General features: G+C 40.1%; 1 protein-coding gene across 1 annotated transcript in view; it reads right to left on the reverse strand.

Annotated features, from left to right (window-relative positions):
- The window catches only part of atp6v0b (ATPase H+ transporting V0 subunit b), a 34051-nt gene extending 13316 nt beyond the window's left edge, over nt 1-20735 (reverse strand). The window contains exons 1-4 of the mRNA XM_072574428.1: nt 20585-20735; nt 11797-11845; nt 7365-7448; nt 6736-6813 (exon numbers count right to left, since the gene is read on the reverse strand). Coding sequence (XP_072430529.1) covers nt 6736-6813; nt 7365-7448; nt 11797-11845; nt 20585-20651 — 278 coding nt within the window. The 5' untranslated portion in view covers nt 20652-20735. The remainder of the gene's footprint in view (nt 1-6735; nt 6814-7364; nt 7449-11796; nt 11846-20584) is intronic.
- Between the last annotated feature and the right edge of the window lie 740 nt (nt 20736-21475).

Here is a 21475-nt window from a genome sequence, read left to right on the forward strand (position 1 = left end):
AAACTCCATCTGCCACTTCTCAGCCCATTTTGTCCAGATCCTGTTGTAATCTGAGGTAACCCTCTTCGCTGTCCACTACAACTCCAATTTTGGTGTCATCTGCGAACTTACTAACTGTACCTCTTATTTACATAAATTATTTGGATGCGAGCATGACAAAAAGTAGAGGATAGAGCAGATGAATGCATGACTGAGGAGCTGGTGTATGGGAGAAGGATTCACATTTTTGGATCATTGGAATCACTTCTGGGGTAGAAGTGACCTGTACAAGAAGGGTGGATTGCACCTAAATTGGAAGGGGACTAATATACTAATTTGCTAGAACTGCTTGGGAGGATTTAAACTAGTAAGGTGGGGGGGTAGGGGGTGGGACCGGGACCCAGGGAGATAGTAAGGAAAGAGATCGATCGGAGATGGGTACAGCTGAGAACAGAAGTGAGTCAAACAGTCAGGGCTCATAACATGATGAGTTCAATGTCATGTTTGAAAACAAAAAGCATGAATCAGTCACTAGAGTTTTAGATATAGTCAAGGCTAGCTTCAGTGAGATGAGACAGACTGTCCAAGGTACACTGGGAAAAATCTATTCTACTGGGTAAAACAACTGAAGAACAGTGGCTATTTGAAGAAACATTTAACATCATACAAAAACAGCTAATACTTTGGGGGCAGGTGGAATCTTCACTTCACAGAAAACACAGCTGTGGATAACTAAAAAGACAAGGGACAGCATAAAACTGAAAGGGCTTAAAAATGCAAAAAAAAAGCACAGATCCTACTGAATGGGAAAGATACAAAAACAAAAAGGACCACATAGCAGTCTATAAGAGCTCCTAAAAAGGATTATTAAAGGATCAATAACAGAAACTTTACAGTTACATTAAAAAAAATGAGGTGATGAGCAACAATGCTGGCCCACTAAAGACTGGAAGTGCGGATATTGTCAATGATTACGTGAAATTGGCAGAGATGGTGAATACTTATTTTGCCTCATATAGTAGAAGAGGGTCAACTTGCTGAAAGTCACAAGGAAGCTAACAGTGGATCCAGCAAAGCTGACGTCCAAAAGGGACTTTGGAGTTCAGGTGCATAGACCTTTAAAAATGTCACAAAGCAGTGCAGAAAATAATCAAGAAAAATGAATGAAATGCTAGCCTCTATATCTGGAGGACTGGAGAACAAGGATACACTGGTTAGATCCCACTCATACAATGAGCAGATCTGGGCATCATACCTTTACAAGTATGTATTGCCCTTGCGGGAAGTACAACATTAGTTTACAAGAATAGCACCTGGATTTCAGGGGTTAAGTTTGGAGGAGAGACTATACATATTAGGCCTGTTTTCTCCAGAATTTAGAGGTTACAGGGTAACCTGATCAAATTCTTCAAGCCATTAACAGGAAGATAAGGCCGAATAAAAAGAAACTAATCCCACTGATTGGGGATTCAAGAACTAAGGTGCACAGTCTGAAAATTAGGGTCAGACAATTCAGGAGAGATGTTCGAGAGCACTTCTACAAAGGGTAATAGATAATTGGAACACTTCCACAAACAGCAGTGAATGCAGGACCAGTTGTTAATTCTAGTCAGGTAATGTTTGTTACATAAAGATATTAAGGAATATAGGCCAAAGGCAGGTATATGAAGTGAGGCCACAGGACAGCCATGATCTTATTGAATGGTGGAACAATCTTGAGGGATTGAATGGTCTACTCGTGTTCCTATAACAAGTGTTTTGAAAAATTGGTATATTGTGGGGCACATAATGATTCCTTTAATATAATTTTGCAACTTGATAATTCACTACATCATGCACTTCAGATGACATTATCAACAATTGAACCCAAGTAGTAACTGGATAATTAAACAGATTTAATCACACAATAGAATAGAATAGCACAACAGCCAACTAGGAGACTGGAAACAGGCAGATGCGGCCTTAAGATAAATTTGTATACAGAATTTGAGATTTAGTACTTCTCAAAAAAAATCTCAAACTCCACCAAAATAATAGCCTTAAGAATTGCTTGAGTAAAGAATCAAATTCATGCTTTTGTTCAATGGTGAGACAAACTAAATTACCACCATAAGACTGCAGTTTTCTACATGCACAATTCAACTGGGACAACACAACTATTACAGGACAAGCCAAACAGAGAACAGCCAGGGAATTCCAAGAAGCATGGCATTCATCCACAGATTCAAATCAATCGATCTGGACCGAATATACCGGCCACTGCAATGGACAGCTGGAACTGACAACCGGAAGCGACAGATTCAAACCACTACAAATGCAGGAGGAAAGATCACAGAAGCGCTTCACAGAAAGCTCCCAAGCACTGAGGACGTCACCTAGACAGGGGACGAAACGTCTGCAACACAAATTCCCAGCGCGGCGAACAGAACCACAACAACGAGCACCCAAGTTACAAATCTTCTCTCAAACTTTGAACACCTACGGGCGAGAAACGCTAAGACAAGCCAAGAAATGGGAATCCTGTGCCAACCGCCTAAGCGCCACATATGAACAACTCCAGTTCCTGCATGAATGCCGAAAGAATCAAATCCTTCCACCATGTGTCAGATACAGAACACCAGTCAACAACCCACAAGCCAGAGACACAGCCAGAGAGAACGGATTCAGGATGATCCAGGTAATGATTACAGACACTCACAACAGACTTCACAAATACAGACAAGAAATTGCGTGCCAAAAATCATTCATTTCAAAAACCAATCAGGAATGGACCCGAACCATAGAACAGGCCATCACCATAGGACAGAACAAGACCACACACCGCAAAAAAAACAGCACTAAAAGAAAAAAATGGCCAAACTAACACACAGAGAGGACACCACAACACACACCTGGATTAGAAACCTCTCCCACAGACACAAAGAACAATACTGGCCAAGGGACTCAACTACAACCACAGGGACGCCAAGACAGCAGACTTCCTAGCAGCACTAGAATGCACACTCAGAAACAATGGACTGACAGAAGAGACACAACAAACAGTGAGACAAAGTATCATACCTCTGATAACAAGGAAAAGACAAACACATAACCTCAACACCAAGGAGAAGGAAGCACTAAAATCACTAAGAAATGATAAGAACATAATTATACTACCAGCAGACAAAGGCAGAATGACGGTCATCCTGGACAAAGCAGAGTACATCCAAAAAGCGCAACAACTACTTACAGATACCAACACCTACCAAGAGAGGGAGTTTGACCCCACCCCACAGCTCACCAATAGGATAAACAACACCCTGAGGAACCGACAAAAAAAAGACAGATAGATAACCAGGTCTGACCTACAAAGAATGAAACCTGAAAACAACAACAGCCCCAGATTCTATGGACTACTTAAAGTGCACAAACCAGACATCCCACTCAGACCCATAGTATCACTACCAGGGACACCATCACACAAACTGGCTGAAGAACTACAGCAGAAACTGAAACACCTGATCAGCGGACCCAGACACACTATACAATCAACACAGGAATTCTTGGACATCAAGAATACAGACATAGACAAGGAAGAAACCATGGTCTCATTCAATGTAATGGCACTGTTCACCTGTATCAACAAAACCCTAGCCAGAGAAACAATAGCCAACCCTCTGGACATACAGAACAGACAACAAGACGGGGAACTTATCAACGAAGACTGCATACTCAAACTACTGGACCTGTGCCTCACAACACACTTCACATTCAACAACCAAATATATGAACAAATCAACGGCACACCCATGGGCTCACCCATCTCTGGACTCCTAGCAGAAGCGGTAATGCAAAGATTAGAACAAACAGTGTTACCGCAAATTCAACCCAAACTCTGTGTCAGATTTGTGGATAACACCTTTGTAATCATTAAAAACACAGAAATAGAGAACACATACCAGATCATCAACGCCACACTCACAGGAATCAGATTCACTAGAGAGGAAGAAAAGGACAACCAACTCTCATTCCTAGACGTGATGGTACAGAGAACACCGAACGGAGAATTCACCACAAAGGTTTACAGGAAAGCCATTCACACAGACCAAGTCCTGAACTACGAAAACAACCACCCCAACACACAAAAGTAGTTACATCAAGACACTAATCAAAAGGGCCACAACACACTGCAGTACACCAGAACGGCAAAAAGAAGAACACCTCTACAATGTATTCGTCAAAAAACGGATACCCATGCAATTTCATCAACAGTTGCCTAAGGGAAAGGCAACGGAATGAGGACATGCCGCAACCCAAAGGACTAGCCACGTTATCATACCTCAAGAACATTTCTGAACTGATAGCCAGTTAACCACGACCACTAGGACTCATAACAGCACACAAACCAACAGCCACTCTCAGACAACTACTCACCAGGACAAAGGACCTGATACCCAGCATGAGCAAAACCAATGTAGTGTACAAAATCCCATGCAAGGACTGCACAAAACACTACATAGGACAAACAGGAAGACAGCTAACGATCTGCATCCATGAACACCAACTAGCCACGAAACGATACGACCAGCTATCCTTAGTAGCCACACACGCAAATGACAAGCAACATGAATTCGACTGGGACAACACTACTATTATAGGACAAGCCAAACAGAGAACAGCCAGGGAATTCCTAGAGGCATGGCACTCATCCACCGATTCAATCAATAAGCACATCGACCTGGACCCAATATACCGGCCACTGCAACGGACAGCTGGAACTGACAACTGTAAGTGACAGATTCAAACCACTACAAATGCCGGAGGAAAGATCACAGAAGCGCTTCACAAGAGGCTCCCAAGCACTGAGGATGTCACCCAGACAGGGGACGAAACGTCTGCAACATAAATTCCCTGCTCGGCGAACAAAACCACAACAACGAGCACCCGAGCTACAAACCTCCTCACAAACTTTGAACTAGCCTTCTCATCTTTTTTTCTGTTCTTTTGATCCATCTCCAACTCTCCGGATGCTTTCTTTAGTGACTACACATTATTCATCATAATAGTTGGCTCTGTGACAAAGAACAGCACACCTATATCTGCCTCTGTGCGAGAAGACTGGATTAAAGTTCTACCTGTTCCAGAAATATGTTATAATACATTTGAACAGGTTGATTAAAAATATCAGCTTAATCTACCTTGTTCTTTCTTTCCATATGAAGAGGGCTAATCTTCCAATTCTGATAAAGTTTAACCGGAAGATTAAACTTCTCCACTTTTCTGACAATGAAGGGCATTGTGGTGATTTCCAATATCTTGTTTTAAGTTGAAAAACTATAGAGTGCATCAAATGCCAGCAATGAATTGAAAACTCTGCAAAAGACTAATGGCTCTGGAATGGACAATAAAATTAACTTGCTCAACATTAGCAGCAGCCCAATGAAGAGAAAATCTTAACTATTCATTATTTACCCTCTGAGTCTCCCAAGTATTACTCTGGTAAATAGATACTCTACAAAACGAAGATATAGCAAATCTGAAAAACCAAATCCCCCATCCAACTGCTTGTAAAACAGGTTCCCTTTCAGGAAGGGTGTGCAAGTAGTTCATAGAGATGTACAGCATGGAAACAGACCCTTGGGTCCAACCTGTCCATGGCGACCAGATACCCCAACCCAATCTAGTCCCACCTGCCAGCACCTGGTCCATATCCCTCCAAACCCTTCCTCTTCATATAGCCATCCAAACGCCTCTTAAATGTTGCAATTGTACCAGCCTCCACCACATCCTCTGGCAGCTCATTCCATACATGTACCACCCTCTGTGTGAAAAGGTTGTCCCTCAGGTCTCATATCTTTCCCCTCTCACCCTAAACCAACGCCGTCTAGTTCTGGACTCCCCGACCTCAGGGAAAAGACTTTGTCTATTTATCCTATCCATGCCCCTCATAATTTTGTAAACCTCTATAAGGTCACCCCTCAGCCTCCGACGCTCCAGGGAAAACAGTCCCAGTCTGTTCAGCCTCTCCCTATAACTCAAATCCTCCAACCCTGGCAACATCCTTGCAAATCTTTTCTGAACCCTTTCAAGTTTCACAACATCTTTCGATAGGAAGGAGACCAGAATTGCACTCCAAGGTCTCTGTTCAGCAACACTCCCTAGGACCTTACCATTAAGTGTACAAATCCTGCTAAGACTTTCTTTCCCAAAATGCAGGACCTCGCATTTATCTGAATTAAACTCCATCTGCCACTTCTCAGTCCATCTGGTCCAGAACCTGTTGTAATCTGAGGTAACCCTCTTCGCTGTCCACTACACCTCCAATCTGCAAACTTCCTAACTGTACCTCTTATGTCACATCCAAATCATTTATGTAAATGACAAAAGGTAGAGGACCCAGCACCCATCACCCATCCTTGTGGCATTCCACTGGTCACAGGCCTCCAGTCTGAAAAACAACCCTCCACCACCACCCTCGGTCTTCTACCTTTGAGCCAGTTCTGTATCCAAATGGCTAGTTCTCCCTGTATTCCATGAGATCTAACCTTGCTAATCAGTCTCCCATGGGAAACCTTGTCGAACGCCTTACTGAAGTCCATATAGATCACATCTACTGCTCTGCCCTCATCAATCCTCTTTGTTACTTCCTCAAAAACCTCAATCAAGTTTAGATTCTTTATTTTGAAAGTAAAATTGAGTTTATAAATAGAACAAAGCAGTTTCATTATGTTCACCAAATGCAACTTTACAAGTTAAGAGATGTTTTAGAACTATTACCTGACAAGATTTTTGGTTTTAATCCTTGGTGCCTTCACACCCCCACCAAGAATGCTGGATCCAGTTGTATAAATTCCCCTGAGTAAATAAAATGTGAAAGCAAGTGGTTATGTCTTTCTTTTTCAATAAAGTCCGGTTAGCATTCCTCAGCTAATGGGAATACATTGTCTATGTATATCCTAAGACATTGAAAATTCGTGTGGTACATCATTCATTAAGGAATGCCTGGCCTCTGATCTAGTTTAGCAGCCATATCACTTATCAAAATGATGAGGAATTCAATGAAGACAATGCCATTGAATGTTATGGAGAGATGGTTAGACTTTCTGGTTAGAGATAGTCATTGTTCACCAGTTGGGTAGTACAAATACTAAATGCCATTTAGTAGCCCAAGCCCGGACGTTTTCAGAGTCTTGCTGCATACAGACATGAATACCTTCGTTATCTGAGGAATTACCATCCCAATTACACAAAATGACATCTTGATAATAAAGGCATTCCTCAGAACACCTTGGTTTAACCAAGGTTTTTGATTTAAGGGACAATAATTATTACACTTCGATTCATCAGCACAACGATGTGCGGGAATCCTGGTCAAATCTATGAAATCTATCAAAGAAAGCTCTTACCATGCAGCCCCCACAACAGACAAAGAGATGGCTAATCCAATTCCAAGGTTTGCCCACATAAACGGAGATGTTTCTGTTAAAAACCTATCAGAAATTTTAAAAATGATGAAATAAATCACTTTTCTCTTTTGTACTCATTGCTTAAAGTATCAAGTATATACGTACAAGCCTTTAAAATGTTTGAGTTGAAAAGAAACTACCAATATTAATCCAAGGATGCCTACTTGAAAAAAGATCACACAAAGCAATGCCCAACAAGATATTCATTTCAATACTTGTCCCTGTTTCCCATCTCTTTTGAAGATGGAGCATATCAAGATCATGAAATAAATGATTTTACTGTAAGCAATAAATCAGTGCCAATGGTTCTGAAAAAAAATTCTACAAATATCTACTGCGAAGTAGATTTGTGTTTTACCAAAAAGTTAGACCGAATCTGCCAAAAGGAATTCAACAGTGACATCAACAAGATAAATAGCCAGTCACAATGTAGTCAAAAAACTAGAAACCCAAAATCAAGACTTAATTCACCAAAATTTTCCATATAAAGTTCCTGAGTCAGAAGATATTATGAGAGTTAAAACCCCATTAACATTTTTAAAATGTGGAATTTTTTAAAATTTCAAGTGACATTCAATGAATACAAAACTTGAAGGGCCAGTGAGGTGTTTTGTTATTAAATTACCACATGGTTAAAAACATAGTTAAACCTTTACAAGGTGCAATATTTTAAGGACTTTTACAGAGAGAAAAAGAGCAGTTTAAACCTCTCATCAGTTAAATAATTTTTAAGAGGCTGCATTCTAGGATGGATTTCAAAAGCAGGCAGTCTGGAGAAGCACAGAATCACTGACTGCGACATTTGGATTTCTGTGCTTAACAGCACATGTAGAGATTCCAGACGTTGCGGTTAAGTTCACTGTCTTTACTATCGCAAAATCCAGGAAATATATCGATTTACAAATATCACATACCAACAGCGAGATGACATTAAAGCAAGACAACAATAAGAGCCTACATTTTTATACACCTAAAAAAATGCTTCCACAATCCAACAGCGCAAACCATTTTTGCTGCATGAGTTGATTGCACAGTAAGGGCAAAATGAGCAGCTTTAAATGCATTAACAAAAAGCTATTTTTTTAATAAAGTAATAATCTAGAATACTTAGAAACCAATTTGCACCATTTTTTATACAACTACCCAATTTACAAGGTCATTGTTCAGCAAATATTTTAACTAAAAACAAGAGTAAAATTTACATCAACACGAGACAAGATTAAAACAAGATTCTACTGCAGAAATCAGGCCACATACTGTCCCTGGAAGCAGCTGTGATATACAGACAATTCAAGATTTGGACATGTTCAATGCTCAACAGCAATTTATTTTCTATAAAGTCTTAATCACCCATCAAATGAACTGTGGTCCTTGGTATTGCATTTGAAGTCAAAAATAACTGAATTTCACCCCTTGAAGCAACCTTTAATTCAATAATTAATATTGTTTCTGACAGATGATCTGTAGTGATTTGACATATAATTTCTTAATAGTACCAAAACTGCTTTAACAATTCTGGGGTACTTCCCCCTCCTCAAACTTTTTCTGTCTTACTTAAATAAACAAGCATTCATTAGTCTTTCAGACATTGTGAGCAAAGGAAGGGGAGATGGAGAAAATTACTGAGTCTCCTGATTGCATTCAAATACATGGCATGCTCATTTATCACCATTTCCTTTTTTTCTCACTACCAATGCAAAGCCCCCATTCCCTGTGGTTTGGAGTTTTCTGGTTCATAAAACTCCAAACCACACTAAAGTTATAAATGCTTTATTATGAGCTGGATGAAGATGTATAAAACCTAATAAAAACATCCACTTGTGTTTAATTCTTAATTCTCTAAGAAAAAAAGATTGAACTTTTATCACATTGTCAAAGCTGATTAGCCTGACATTACAAAAATTAATGAAACAGACTAAAATATATTCAAAAACAAAAAAAAAGAAATTGCTGAAAAAAGTCCAGTCTGGCAGCATCTGTAGAGAGAAAGCAGAGTTACTGTTTCGGGATCAGTGACCCTTCTTCAAAACACCATTAACTCTGATTTCCACATACAGATGCTGCCAGACTGCTGAGTTTTACGAACAACTCGTTTTTGATTTCTAGCATCCACAGTTCTTTTGGTTTTTTAAATTAAAATGTATACTAAGTTTGGTTTCTCCTCCTTCTTGATTTTTCTCTCTATGTCCCAGCACTAGTTTTAACCAGATCTATTTCTTTTCTTTAATGGAAGTGATCATTCCTACAATCACTTGCTTAAAATGTATGCAAATCAGTACTTCAATGCAGCAAAACAATACTCTCTCATTACATTAATAGTATTCCATGTCCTGAACAATCCAAGTAAATACTTCCTTCATTGCATAATTGTGGTTTATTCCTTTCCAATCTACAACAGCTGAAGGCTACACTACCTCAACCCAACTCTATGAAATGCCCTAACTAAATCAGCCAGTCTTCTTTTTCACTCTACTTTTTAAACTCCTCTTGATCAAGTCTTTAGAAATCTTGCCCAATTTTCATGTGATTTGATGGCTGCTCCTTTGATCCACGTTTTTCTTCCTTCTATATAAAATTTTTTTGTAAGTTTATGAGAAAGAGGTTACAAATATTTGATATGGAGCAAGATCTCTTACCTAATCCATCCTCCATTCCACAAAACAAGTTGAACTTTGCTTCATTCCCCGAATGCTGCATGATGTGCTGAGATTTGCCATTAACGCCTGCTTTTATTTCAAACTTCCAGCATCCATAGTTCTGTTTGATTTATCAGGACATGGGTCCTACTCAGATCCACAAGGACGCATTTGTACTTGTCTTTGCTCATGTTAACCAGCCAATCATTTCTGCAATTTATTGTCTCCCTTGTTCATGCTTGTTCTCATTTCCAACTTTTGTCTCTGCTCTTACCCAGACTTTATGCGTCAGTCATGATTCAAGTGATACAACTAAACTTTACTTATTCAAACCTCATCCAAAATGTTTAGAAAAGAAACATGGGCACAGAAATCTAAATATTAACATATAGAATTCACAAGGCACGTCAGAACAATGAGGAAGTAGCAGCCAGAAGAGGCCAGCATATTAAAAGAAACACTTGCAAACTACACCTATCTCTGGAATTTTAGGATCAGGCAGATCCCTCAAATGCAATATCAGGCAAAGTTCACATGATGGGTTCACAAGAATTCAATCCTCTTGACACTTATCCAAATATTGTTACATATAATGGGAGTTTGCAGAAACTTCCTCTTTATTATCAAGAATCAATTTCTACATGTGATTTAGTAACTTGGTTTTACTATTCAAAAGCTATGAGACAAAAACACCACTTTGAAATTTAATATTTTTTATGTCAGCAAATCTTGGTCCGAAAATTCCGAGCCAAAGACTACACTGCATCAGGATCTTGCAAAATGAACATACAAGAATATTCTATGATGTTTCAGGAGTACAGCCAAGAACTGTCACTATGGTGAAACAGGAGTTTTGGAAGATGAAAAATGCTTTTTTCTAAGGGGTAGGTTTTAGAAAGGTCTAAAAGGAAGAGGCAGACAAACAGAATTTTATGGAGGAAATTTTAAAGTCTAAGGAGTGTCATCAGCACTTTTCCAAGCAAGGTACTGATCAGTATAGGATTTGGACGTGCTAACTCCTGGCATACAAAAGCAAAATAAAATGGAACAAAAGCTAGACAGCGTAATTTTCACATCAAGTTCCTAGCAAGCTGTCCTCGTAACAACTGCATGCAACAACAGCCGTTGCTTTTTGTCTCAATTTACAAAAACGTTACAAAAAAATTCTTATGAGTTTTTGATAAAAGGCTGGTTCAGCCAGACAAGTGCCACACTTTGGGAAGAATGTGAAAATTTTAGATGGTGAGAAAATATTTAAGAGAATGGTTCCAGGGATGAGGAACTTCAGTTATAGATATAAATTGGAAAAAAGATGGGGTCATTCTACAAAAGGAGGTAGAAGGAGACTTGATCAAAGTCTTCAAAATTGTGAAGTGTCTAGACAATAACAAGAGAAATTGTTCCCATTGGAGGAAGGGCTGGGAACCAGAGGAAATGGCAGCTGGTAAAAGGACAAAAGGTGATGCAAAGAATAAAATTTTTGTCGTGAATGGTTATGGTCTGAAAGACATTGCCAGAAAACAGGATAAGCCCAAATAAGTGCATGTCCTTATAAATTTGCACACACTAATATTCAATTTAGAGTGTAACCAAATTACTAGCAATTGTTCGACTCCCATAAGTTTTCTGAAAGTTACCTTTGATTAGTAGAAGCATTTCCAAGCTGGTTGGATTGTTGCAACAAGTTAAAAAAGTGCTAGAAATAAGAATTTCACTTTTCCTTTAAAATAACTTACCATCCTATATCAAAGCGAAATCCTAAGTCAAATATTGTGTAACAAATGCCTGGAATAGAAAAAAACAAAGTTGCATTTGAGAACAATTAAAAGCTTTCCAAAATTTCACTTTTTCAGAAAATTTCATGTCTAACTCTCCAGAAATGTCAGATCCATTTGGGGCAATTGTAATTCAATACACAAGAGGCTTTTCAAGTTCAATGTGACAAAACACTTCAGTGTTATCTTGGAGACTGTAACGAGAAGACAGTTTCCTCATTAGCACTCTTTCCCCCATAAAGACAGCTAATGCAGAATTCTCTTCATATCTTCAATTAAATCATAAACTGAAGCCCGATAATGGATTCAGAACTTTAAACTGTACATTGACAAGTATAAAGTTCATGTCAGGTTGAGATGAGTTACATGTGACAATTAACTTCTCTCCATTTGAATGTACATTCTCATATTGGTCATAACCAAAGATATTTTGAGCTTAAACTCAACTTAAAATTAGAATTTTGCACATTTCGAATCAGATACTACCCAAGTCCTCTCCTCTGCCCTGAAGCACTTCAGCCACATCCTCAAGCAGACTCTCAGCTACCTTCGCCCCAGCCCCACCCCCTCCCATTTATCTCACCACTCCCAGCCTCTTTCCTGATGAAGGGCTTCAGCCCGAAACGTCGATTTTCCTGCTCCTCAGATGCTGCCTGACCTGCTGTGCTTTTCCAGCATCACACTCTCTAATCTGATTGCTAGCATCTATAGACCTTACCGTCTCCTACAGAAGACAGTGGGCGGCACGGTGGCACAGTGGTTAGCACTGCTGCCTCACAGCGCCAGAGACCCGGGTTCAATTCCCGCCTCAGGCGCCTGACTGTGTGGAGTTTGCACGTTCTCCCCGTGTCTGCGTGGGTTTACTCTGGGTGCTCCGGTTTCCTCCCACCATCCTAGATGTGCAGGTCAGGTTAATTGGCCATGCTAAATTGCCCGTAGTGTTAGGTAAGGGGTAAATATAGGAGTATGGGTGGGTTGCGCTTCGACGGGTTGGTGTGGACTTGTTGGACCGAAGGGCCTGTTACCACACTGTAATCTAATCTAATCTCGAATTACTCAACCACTCCATTACACGGGGTAGACGCTACCCATTTACTTTAAAACCGAGAAAAAGAATAAGCTCCTTAACTTGGATCTTGATTCAGGCCCAGTGAAGGTCACAAAATGCAAGTCAGTGGTTGAAATCATATAATTCTTGGAGTATTTGTTTGGATCTGATCCAAACAGGGAACAGTTAACCCAGATAAAAGACAATACTCAGAACTACTAAAGTTTGTTCTTCTAAGCAAGAGTTTACTTAAAATGTCAAAGGACAGATTAGTCATTATACTGGATCAGATTTCTTTGGGAACTACTAAACATTTCACACTTAGCAATTACTAAAGTTAGCCAATTTAAAATATCAGATCATAGCTACATACAGAAGTAACACTGGGCTTCAAACATAAGGATTGTTAATTCGGCACTTGTTCTTCTTTCTGGTTCTAACTAAAAAAAATTTTGCCAATAATACATAAACCAAAATCCTGTAACAACTTTACTTAAGTACAATGTAGCTGGTACATACTGAAGTACAGAGACTGTCATATTGTTGAATATTTGTTTTTGAATGAGATATTAAACAAAGTCAGTCTCTGCCTTTGCCTTGCTCAAAGAAGCACAAGTTAACTCTCCCAATTTCCCTGATATTTATCCTTCAACCTAATTCATTGAAACAAATCAGATAGGCATTAATCTCAATGCCGCACTGCATAATATGAATGCCGTGTCGCCCTGGTACAGCAGTGATACACTTAAAAACTTTAGGGGCTTTGGGATGTCCGGACACTATGAATGCGACTACATAAATCTAAGTGCAACATGAAATTGTAACAGCTAAGCAAACAAGAAAATTGAGTGGATGAGCACTGTGGGGGTAGCTCTGAAGGGAAACTGAGAAGAGGAACTGAGAGCCTTCGCCCAAAGATTCTTCTTTTCTTCAAGTTACAGTTCAGCTGCCAGAGTCTCAAAGTTGTGGGTGCATGTCCCACTCCAGAAATTTGAATATAAAGCTTAAGCTGATATTCCACTGACATACCGAGCTTAAGGTACTCTTTCAGGTGTGACATTAAATGAAGGTGCTGTGTAATGTTGGGTGGGCATAAAGGATTCAGTCGCACTAGTTCAAAATACAGGGTGCTTAGCCCTGGTGCCTGCTCAATAATAAACTCTCATTAATCACTATAAAATCATCTGGTTGTTAAACCATGAATAATTATGGAATCTTGCTGCATCCACATTGGGTGCCATGTCTACAATAATGCAATAGTGAATGCAGCTTAAAAGTATTTAACTGTCTGCAACACACTTTGCAAGGTCATAAAAGATATTATAAATTATTTTTGTTTTCTTTTCTACTGGGAGGGGACAAGTCTATCACTAAATGAACAAGATTTACCAACCACTGAATGTGCATAGTTTGCCAATATTGAGTTCCAGTACTTGCACGTTGCTCAACTACTCAAATAACGAATTAGCTGAAAGTACTTGAACTATTTAAAGCAAAGGTTATGGCATAATTTCCTGTGAAGAGATGTTTCGTCAGGAGTTTAAGAACCTACAGGAAAAGATCCATTTTTACTGCAGGCGTTATCAAGAATACTGCAAAATTTAGAACCAGTGGATATGATAGGAAAACTATACCAAATAAATGTTGAGCAAATGATATTAGTTCGGAGGAAGAGTCACTGGACTGGAAATGTTATCTAATTTAGTGGGCGGCACAGTGGCACAGTGGTTAGCACTGCTACCTCACTGCGCCAGAGAACTGGGTTCAATTCCCGCCTCAGGCAACTGTCTGTGTGGAGTTTGCACATTCTCCCCGTTTCTGCGTGGGTTTCCTCCCACAGTCCAAACATGTACAGGCTAGGTGAATTGGCCATGCTAAATTGCCCATAAAAGTAAAGGAATGGGTCTGGGTGGGTTGCTCTTCAGAGTGTTGGTGTGGACTTGTTGGGCCGAAGGTCCTGTTTCCACCTGTAAGTAATCTAATCAATTTGTCTTTACAAATGCTGCCAGACCTGCTGAGCTTTTCCAGCAACTCCTGTTATTGTTTCTGATTCATAGCATCCGCAGTTCTTTCAGTTTTTAGATGAGATTAGTGTCTCACCAGCAAAATACCTTCATTGTTCTTTTACTTGTCTGTGATCTCGATTGATAGTAATTATGGATTAGTTTAAAAGGATCAACAGTCATGCTTTACAGGAGGCCATTCAACATTTAGACTTAACCTTTCCAAAGAATTCTCCAACATTTGCCAACATCCTGGCTTTCTCCCCAGAACTCTGCACATTAGTTCTCTTAAAAAACAAACATTGACTTCCTTTTGAAAATCTCTTTCAGGCTTTTAATTCCATTGTAACAAGCCTGTGTGAAATGAAATTGATGTCTGCCCTAGCAATTTTGTCAGTGATACTAAATCTTGTATTACGGACCAGACTAAACTCAGTCAAAACATTTTATGGAGATCGCCTAGACCCTAACTTATCTTATAAAGGCAACTGTAACATGCTGCATTCCAAACGTAATTCTATTGGTTACACCTGTAGGCTTTAAGTAAAACACCTTATTCTTACACTACAGTTAAAATACAATAGAAAATTGGTATAACTAACTGTCCCAAAATACCTCATTACTCATCAACTGTCCCAATATAGCAGCATCACAAACACACCATTGGCATAGACAAGTTCAGATAAAGAGATTTCCCTGACTTGCTATCTCCCCCAGTCCAAGGGAAAGGCAAAACACATTGAATGAATTAGCTGAGAGAGAGAGAAGTTAAATTTCTTGCAGCAGCAGAGAGCTGTATGTAGCAGCTTTCACTCCAAAAACCCAACTTCAACAACTGAAAGCAAAACTAAAACATTGGGTCTGTGAAAAGTTGACTCCATGCTTTCTTTGCCTAATTTTGACAAAACCCAAAAGCTATTTACCCTGTTTTTCCTGGAGCAGACACTTCAACACCAAATTTATAATATTCCTCTTCAAGAGGGACAAGCTGAGCAAATCTCTTTTAAAGGCACATATCATCACACTACAACCTCTTGTAACTGACTCAATTTTCAGAGCAAACAAATTCTTCCGACTTGTTTTATCAAAACCTATTCTGAGATCTTTTAGATTCCCCTTTGATCTTACTGATGAGTCAAATGTACAGCAAGGAAACAAATGCCTTTTACATCTTGTAAAACTATCAAGCCTCCACCACCTCGTCTGGTAACTCATTTCACATTTGCACCACCCTCTGGCATGAAATGTTGCCCCTTAGGTCCCTTTTAAAATCTTTCCCCTCACCTTAAACCTATGCCATGTAGTTTTGGACTCCCCATACACTAGGGAAAGACCTTGACCATTCACCCTTTTGATGCACCTCATGATTTTATAAACCTCTATAAAGTCACCCATCAGCCTGTGACCCTCAATGGAAAAAAAAAGCATGAGCCTATTCATCATCTCCCTATAGCTCAAACCCTCCAACCCCGGCAACATCCTTGTCAATCTTCTCTAAACCCTTTCAAGTTTCACAACATCTTTCCTCCAGCAGGGAGCCAGAAGTGAATGCAGTATTCCAAAAGTGGCCAAACCAATGTCCTGTATGGCTTAACATAACCTCCCAACTCAATGCACTGACCAATAAAGGCAAGTACACCAAATGCCTCCTTCACCACAATGTCTACATGCAACTCCACTTTCAAGGAACTATGATTCTGATCCCCAAGGTCTCTGTTCGGCAATACTCCCCAAGACCTTATCATTAAGCGTATATGTCCTGCCCCTATTTGCCTTTCAAAAATTCAGCACCTCATTTATCTAAATTAAAAATAATCCCACTTTGGACGTAAGTTTGCTTACTGAGCTGGAGGGTTCATTTTCAGATGCTTCATCACCATGCTAGTTAATATCAGTGAGCCTCCAGATGAGGCTCACTGATGATGTTAACTAGTATGGTGATGAAACATCTGAGAACAAACCTTCCAGCTCAGCAAGCAAACATACATTCAGAACCTCAACCGGAGGTACAAATCTTCTCAAAACTCGATAACCCCACTTTCTTTAATCTCTCAACATATTTGAAGTCCCTGATCTTTGTAAGTCTCTTGTGTACCCTCATTGACATCCTATCTAAACTTTGGTATTTTGAATTGTATACAATACTCTAGAAGCATTTGCTCAGTTGTGACATTGCCCTCTGCTCTCAGATCCCCACTTTCCCACCCTTTATACAGTCAAAAAACAGAACCTCAAAACAGAGGCTTGCAAAGGGAGTTAACAAACTAATATTCTTTCAATTTTGACAGATTTTTATTCAACTTTAAGAACTGCAAGAAATGTCAATTATTTCACAACACAAAAGGTTTTAACAATGTAATCAGTTCCCAAAATGCTTGCCTGACACCACAAATACTATTACCACAACGGTGGAATTTCCCATGTTATGCAAAATTGAAACACTTTGCAGACTGCTTTAACTCTTTGAGAACCAGAACTTTCTCCCTATTTCCAATGAATTTGTAGTTTACTCCTTTTTTTTCAAAGATAGATGTATATTAGATTTCAAGCTCAATTTGCAAGTTCTGAATTCCAAACAATAACTGTCATGACAAAAGTTGCAACTGTAAACTATAAAACTGAATCAGTTAAAATGACACACACAAATGGAGAACAGAACAAGCTACATAAAATGTACTTGTTGGGCAACTGACACTCATTACCACTATTAAAAGCAACTCCAAATTGTTCACCCTGTTTACAAGACATTCAGGTAAAATACCAATTACCACACGGTTATAGGTTTGCTAACTCAACAACACAATGAAAGCTTTGAGAAATGAGGACTGCAGATGCTGGAGATAAGAGTCGAGTGCGTAGGTTCCTGAAGAAGAGCTTATGCCCGAAAAGTCGATTCTCCTGCTACTTGGATGCTGCCTGACCTACTGTGCTTTTCTGTACTACACTCTCAACAATGAAAGCTTTGGAAAATTTTTATTGCATACTTATTTCTGTATGCCATGATGCATTGAATGAGCTAAAGGCCCAATAATTGCATTAGATTTTTCTTAAACAATGTGTCCCATGACCACAGGATACTAGGGAGCTTCCAGTCAATTTCACCTTTTAACTGCAAAATAGGAAATGTCTTTGCCTGCTTCTTCACAGCTCGATTTGACAAACAGCAGGAAGACAGTGACCTACTTGTGCAATTAACAGTTGGACAGCCTGCTCTTTGAAAATATGGCATTGGATCTTCAATGCCAACCTTAAAAAGGGACAGGATCTCAGTTTACTGGGATGTGAAAACTGATACATTTAAAAGTGCAGCATTTCCTCAATATAGAACTGTACAAAAATGTACAGAAAAACCACACATACTGGCCAGATCCTTAATTATAAGAACTAACCAAACACACAAGAGAAACAGCATTAGGACCCTGTTCAAAAGGGCTACAACAGACTGTAGCACTCCTGGTCTGCAAAGAGAAGAACACCTCTACAGATTCTTTGCCAAGAATGGATATCCCCGCAACTTTATCTGCAGATGCCTGGCAGACAAACAATGTGATGAGGACATGCCACGACCCAACACACTAACCACTCTACCTTACATAAAGAATATCTTTGATTCCTCCAGACTCCGCTGACCACTCAGATTTACAACACCACGTAAGCCAACAGCCATGCTCATACAATTCACCAGAAAAGACCATGTGCAGGAAAAACATGGTGTACAAGATTCCATGCAGAGACTGCATGAAACACTGTACAGAACAAATAGGCAGACAACTAGCAGTCCACAACCATGAACACCAACTAAACATCACGACCAGCTACCGCTAATAATTACATAGACAACGAGGACCACAAATACGACTGGGACAACACAGCAATAATAGGACAAGCTAAACAGAGGACACAGACAATTCTTAGAAACATGGCATTCATCCACAGATTCCATCAATAAACACATTGACCTAGACCCAATATACTGACCACTGCAACAAACAACCAGAACTGGCAACCGAGAGCAACGGGAGCGAAACCACAAATTCCAACTGTCACAGGAGGCTCCACAACACTGAGGATCTCACCTAGAAAGGGATGAAACATCTGCAAACCAAATTTCCAGCTCAGCAAACATACCCACAACTACTGCAACTGGCAGCCAAGCTACAAATCTTTACACAAACCTTGAACAACATTGGAGTGGCAATTCAGTGTCTGAACTGGGATCTGGGACCTCAATCTCAGACTCAAAATAAGTGTGCAATTGCTGAACCACACCTGATCCCCTTAAACATACATGAAACCAAAGATGAACATAAATTTAAATGCTTAGTCCTGCAAACACACAGCTGATAAAGAAAGTTACACTCAACCTTGAATTTCAAACATAACATTTCAATTTCCAGCCACATCAGCTTGATTCTAGAAATCTATGCTAATTTCCAAAAAGTCAGCAAACATAACTAACACAGAATGGTAGGTGTATAGAATGCACTGCCAAAAGTGGTAATAGTCACATACATTAGGGACATTAAGGCAACTCTTGGATATGCGCATAGATGATAGTAAAATGTCAGACACGTAGGTTAGTTTGATCTCAGAGTAGGATACAAGGGTTGGCACGATATTGATGGCCAAAGGGCCTGTAATGTTCTATAACTGTTTAGAGATTGGATACTACTGCTCTGACAGGTTCACAAAAAAAAAATTCCAAAACAAATGCGCAACTGTCAAATTCCTTATTCCTCTATTGTTGATCAGAAGACTAGCATAGGAAGTCGTGGTAATATTCACCACTGACAGAATTAGAACCTTATCCCAGCCAACTTCCAGCAAAAATCAGCATGAATACTCAATCACAAATGTCTGCATGATCAACATACTGTTACAGCAACACAAGAAAAAGTGTGATACATAAGGATCATTATGGCACAGTGGTAGTGCTCATACCTATGGGTCAGGAGACCCAGATTTGTCACATTTGTTCAAGATATTAATTACATCACTGAATAGCCTCATTTGAAATTATAAAAAGAATTTCAAGTCTACATGCATCAGAATGTCTTTTTTTCAGATATCTTTTCATGTTCTCTTAATCCTGAGAAATAGAAAAAACTGTTCAGCTCAACCCTACACACTTGCACAGGGATCACTGCACTTTTAATGCACTTTAAGGTCAGAAACCACATGCTACAAAATGTTTTAAGTATTTACTCATCCAACACCTGCAACACTCCACATTACTCTATAAATCTGTAATTAACCTCGCTCTTCATTAACAAATTCATTTTCATGAGGTTGGCAAAACGAGGTTCACTGGACCCGAAACGTAGATACCGTCTCCTCATAGATGCTGCCAGACCTTTCTCCAGCAACTTCTGCTGCTTCTGATTTCCACCATCCGCAGCACTTTGGGGGTTATTTTGACGCCTAATTTCATTCCTGGCAGTGATTCTCAACAGGTTGTGGGTTCGCTCATTAAAAATACAGCCCTCACAAAGCGATACAGCCGGGAGACACCTCCATGGCTGCAGGTTAAAAGCTGCAACATCGTGCGCCTATGTTTAAAACCTCCAACAGCAGAAGGTGCTGCGCCCGGGGAAGGACCCTCGGACCACGGCTACACTAGGCCCGACACAGGGCTGGGCTGGGCTCGGCTCGGCTCAGACGGGAGCCACCCTCCGTCTCCGCACTCCCGCTGTCTTACCTACTACCAGGATGGTGGACCAAAAGGCCACAGTGATGCCGCCATAGAGCAGCGCGTAGCCGTTCATTGTTCCGGACAGACGGCTCGCGGTCGGTGACCAGGGCGATTCTGTCCAACGCTCGGGCACCAGTCACGTGAGGCGTTGGGCGATATCACGTGAAGCGCGTCACCGCCCGCGCGGCATCCTGGGAGATGTAGGCACGGAGAGGAACTACAATGACCGGCATGCTCCACCCGGTTGCCTGCGTGCTCAGAGCAGAGGGGGAGACCTAAAACAAACACAAAAAAACCTTGGAGAGACTCAGCTGGGCTGAGTTAAGGTTTAGAATCCGATATGGCTCTTCCTCAGAACTGCAAGGTGCTGGAAAATGGTTATTTTTATATTTTGGACAAGAGGAGGAGCAAGGCCGCGGATGGTGTAGAGGCCCAGTGCAAAAAGAACGGGTTTATTAGTGGTTGTGAAAGACAAATGTAAAATAGGTGTAAAGTGTGGAAGACTTCTCTCTATTAACAACATAATCATTTACCCAGCCTTTTAAATGTTGTAATTGTACCAACCTCCACAACTTCCTCTGGCAGCTCATTCCATAAACGTATGGCCCTCTGCGTGAAAATGTTGCCCCTTAGGTCTCTTTTATATCTTCCCCCACCTCACCCTAAACCTATACCCTCTAGATCTGGACTCCCCCACCACAGGGAAAAGACTTTGTCTATTTATCCTATCCATGCTCCTCATGATATTTATAAACCTCTAAAAGGTCACCCCTCAGCGACTGACACTCCAGGGAAAACAGCCATAGCCTACTCAACCTCTCTCTATACCTCAAAACCTCCAATGCTGGCAATATCCTTGTAAATCTTTTCTGAACCCCTTCAAGTTTCACAACATCT

This window comes from Chiloscyllium punctatum, chromosome 7 (assembly GCF_047496795.1).
Source record: "Chiloscyllium punctatum isolate Juve2018m chromosome 7, sChiPun1.3, whole genome shotgun sequence".
Taxonomy (NCBI): Eukaryota; Metazoa; Chordata; class Chondrichthyes; order Orectolobiformes; family Hemiscylliidae; genus Chiloscyllium; species Chiloscyllium punctatum.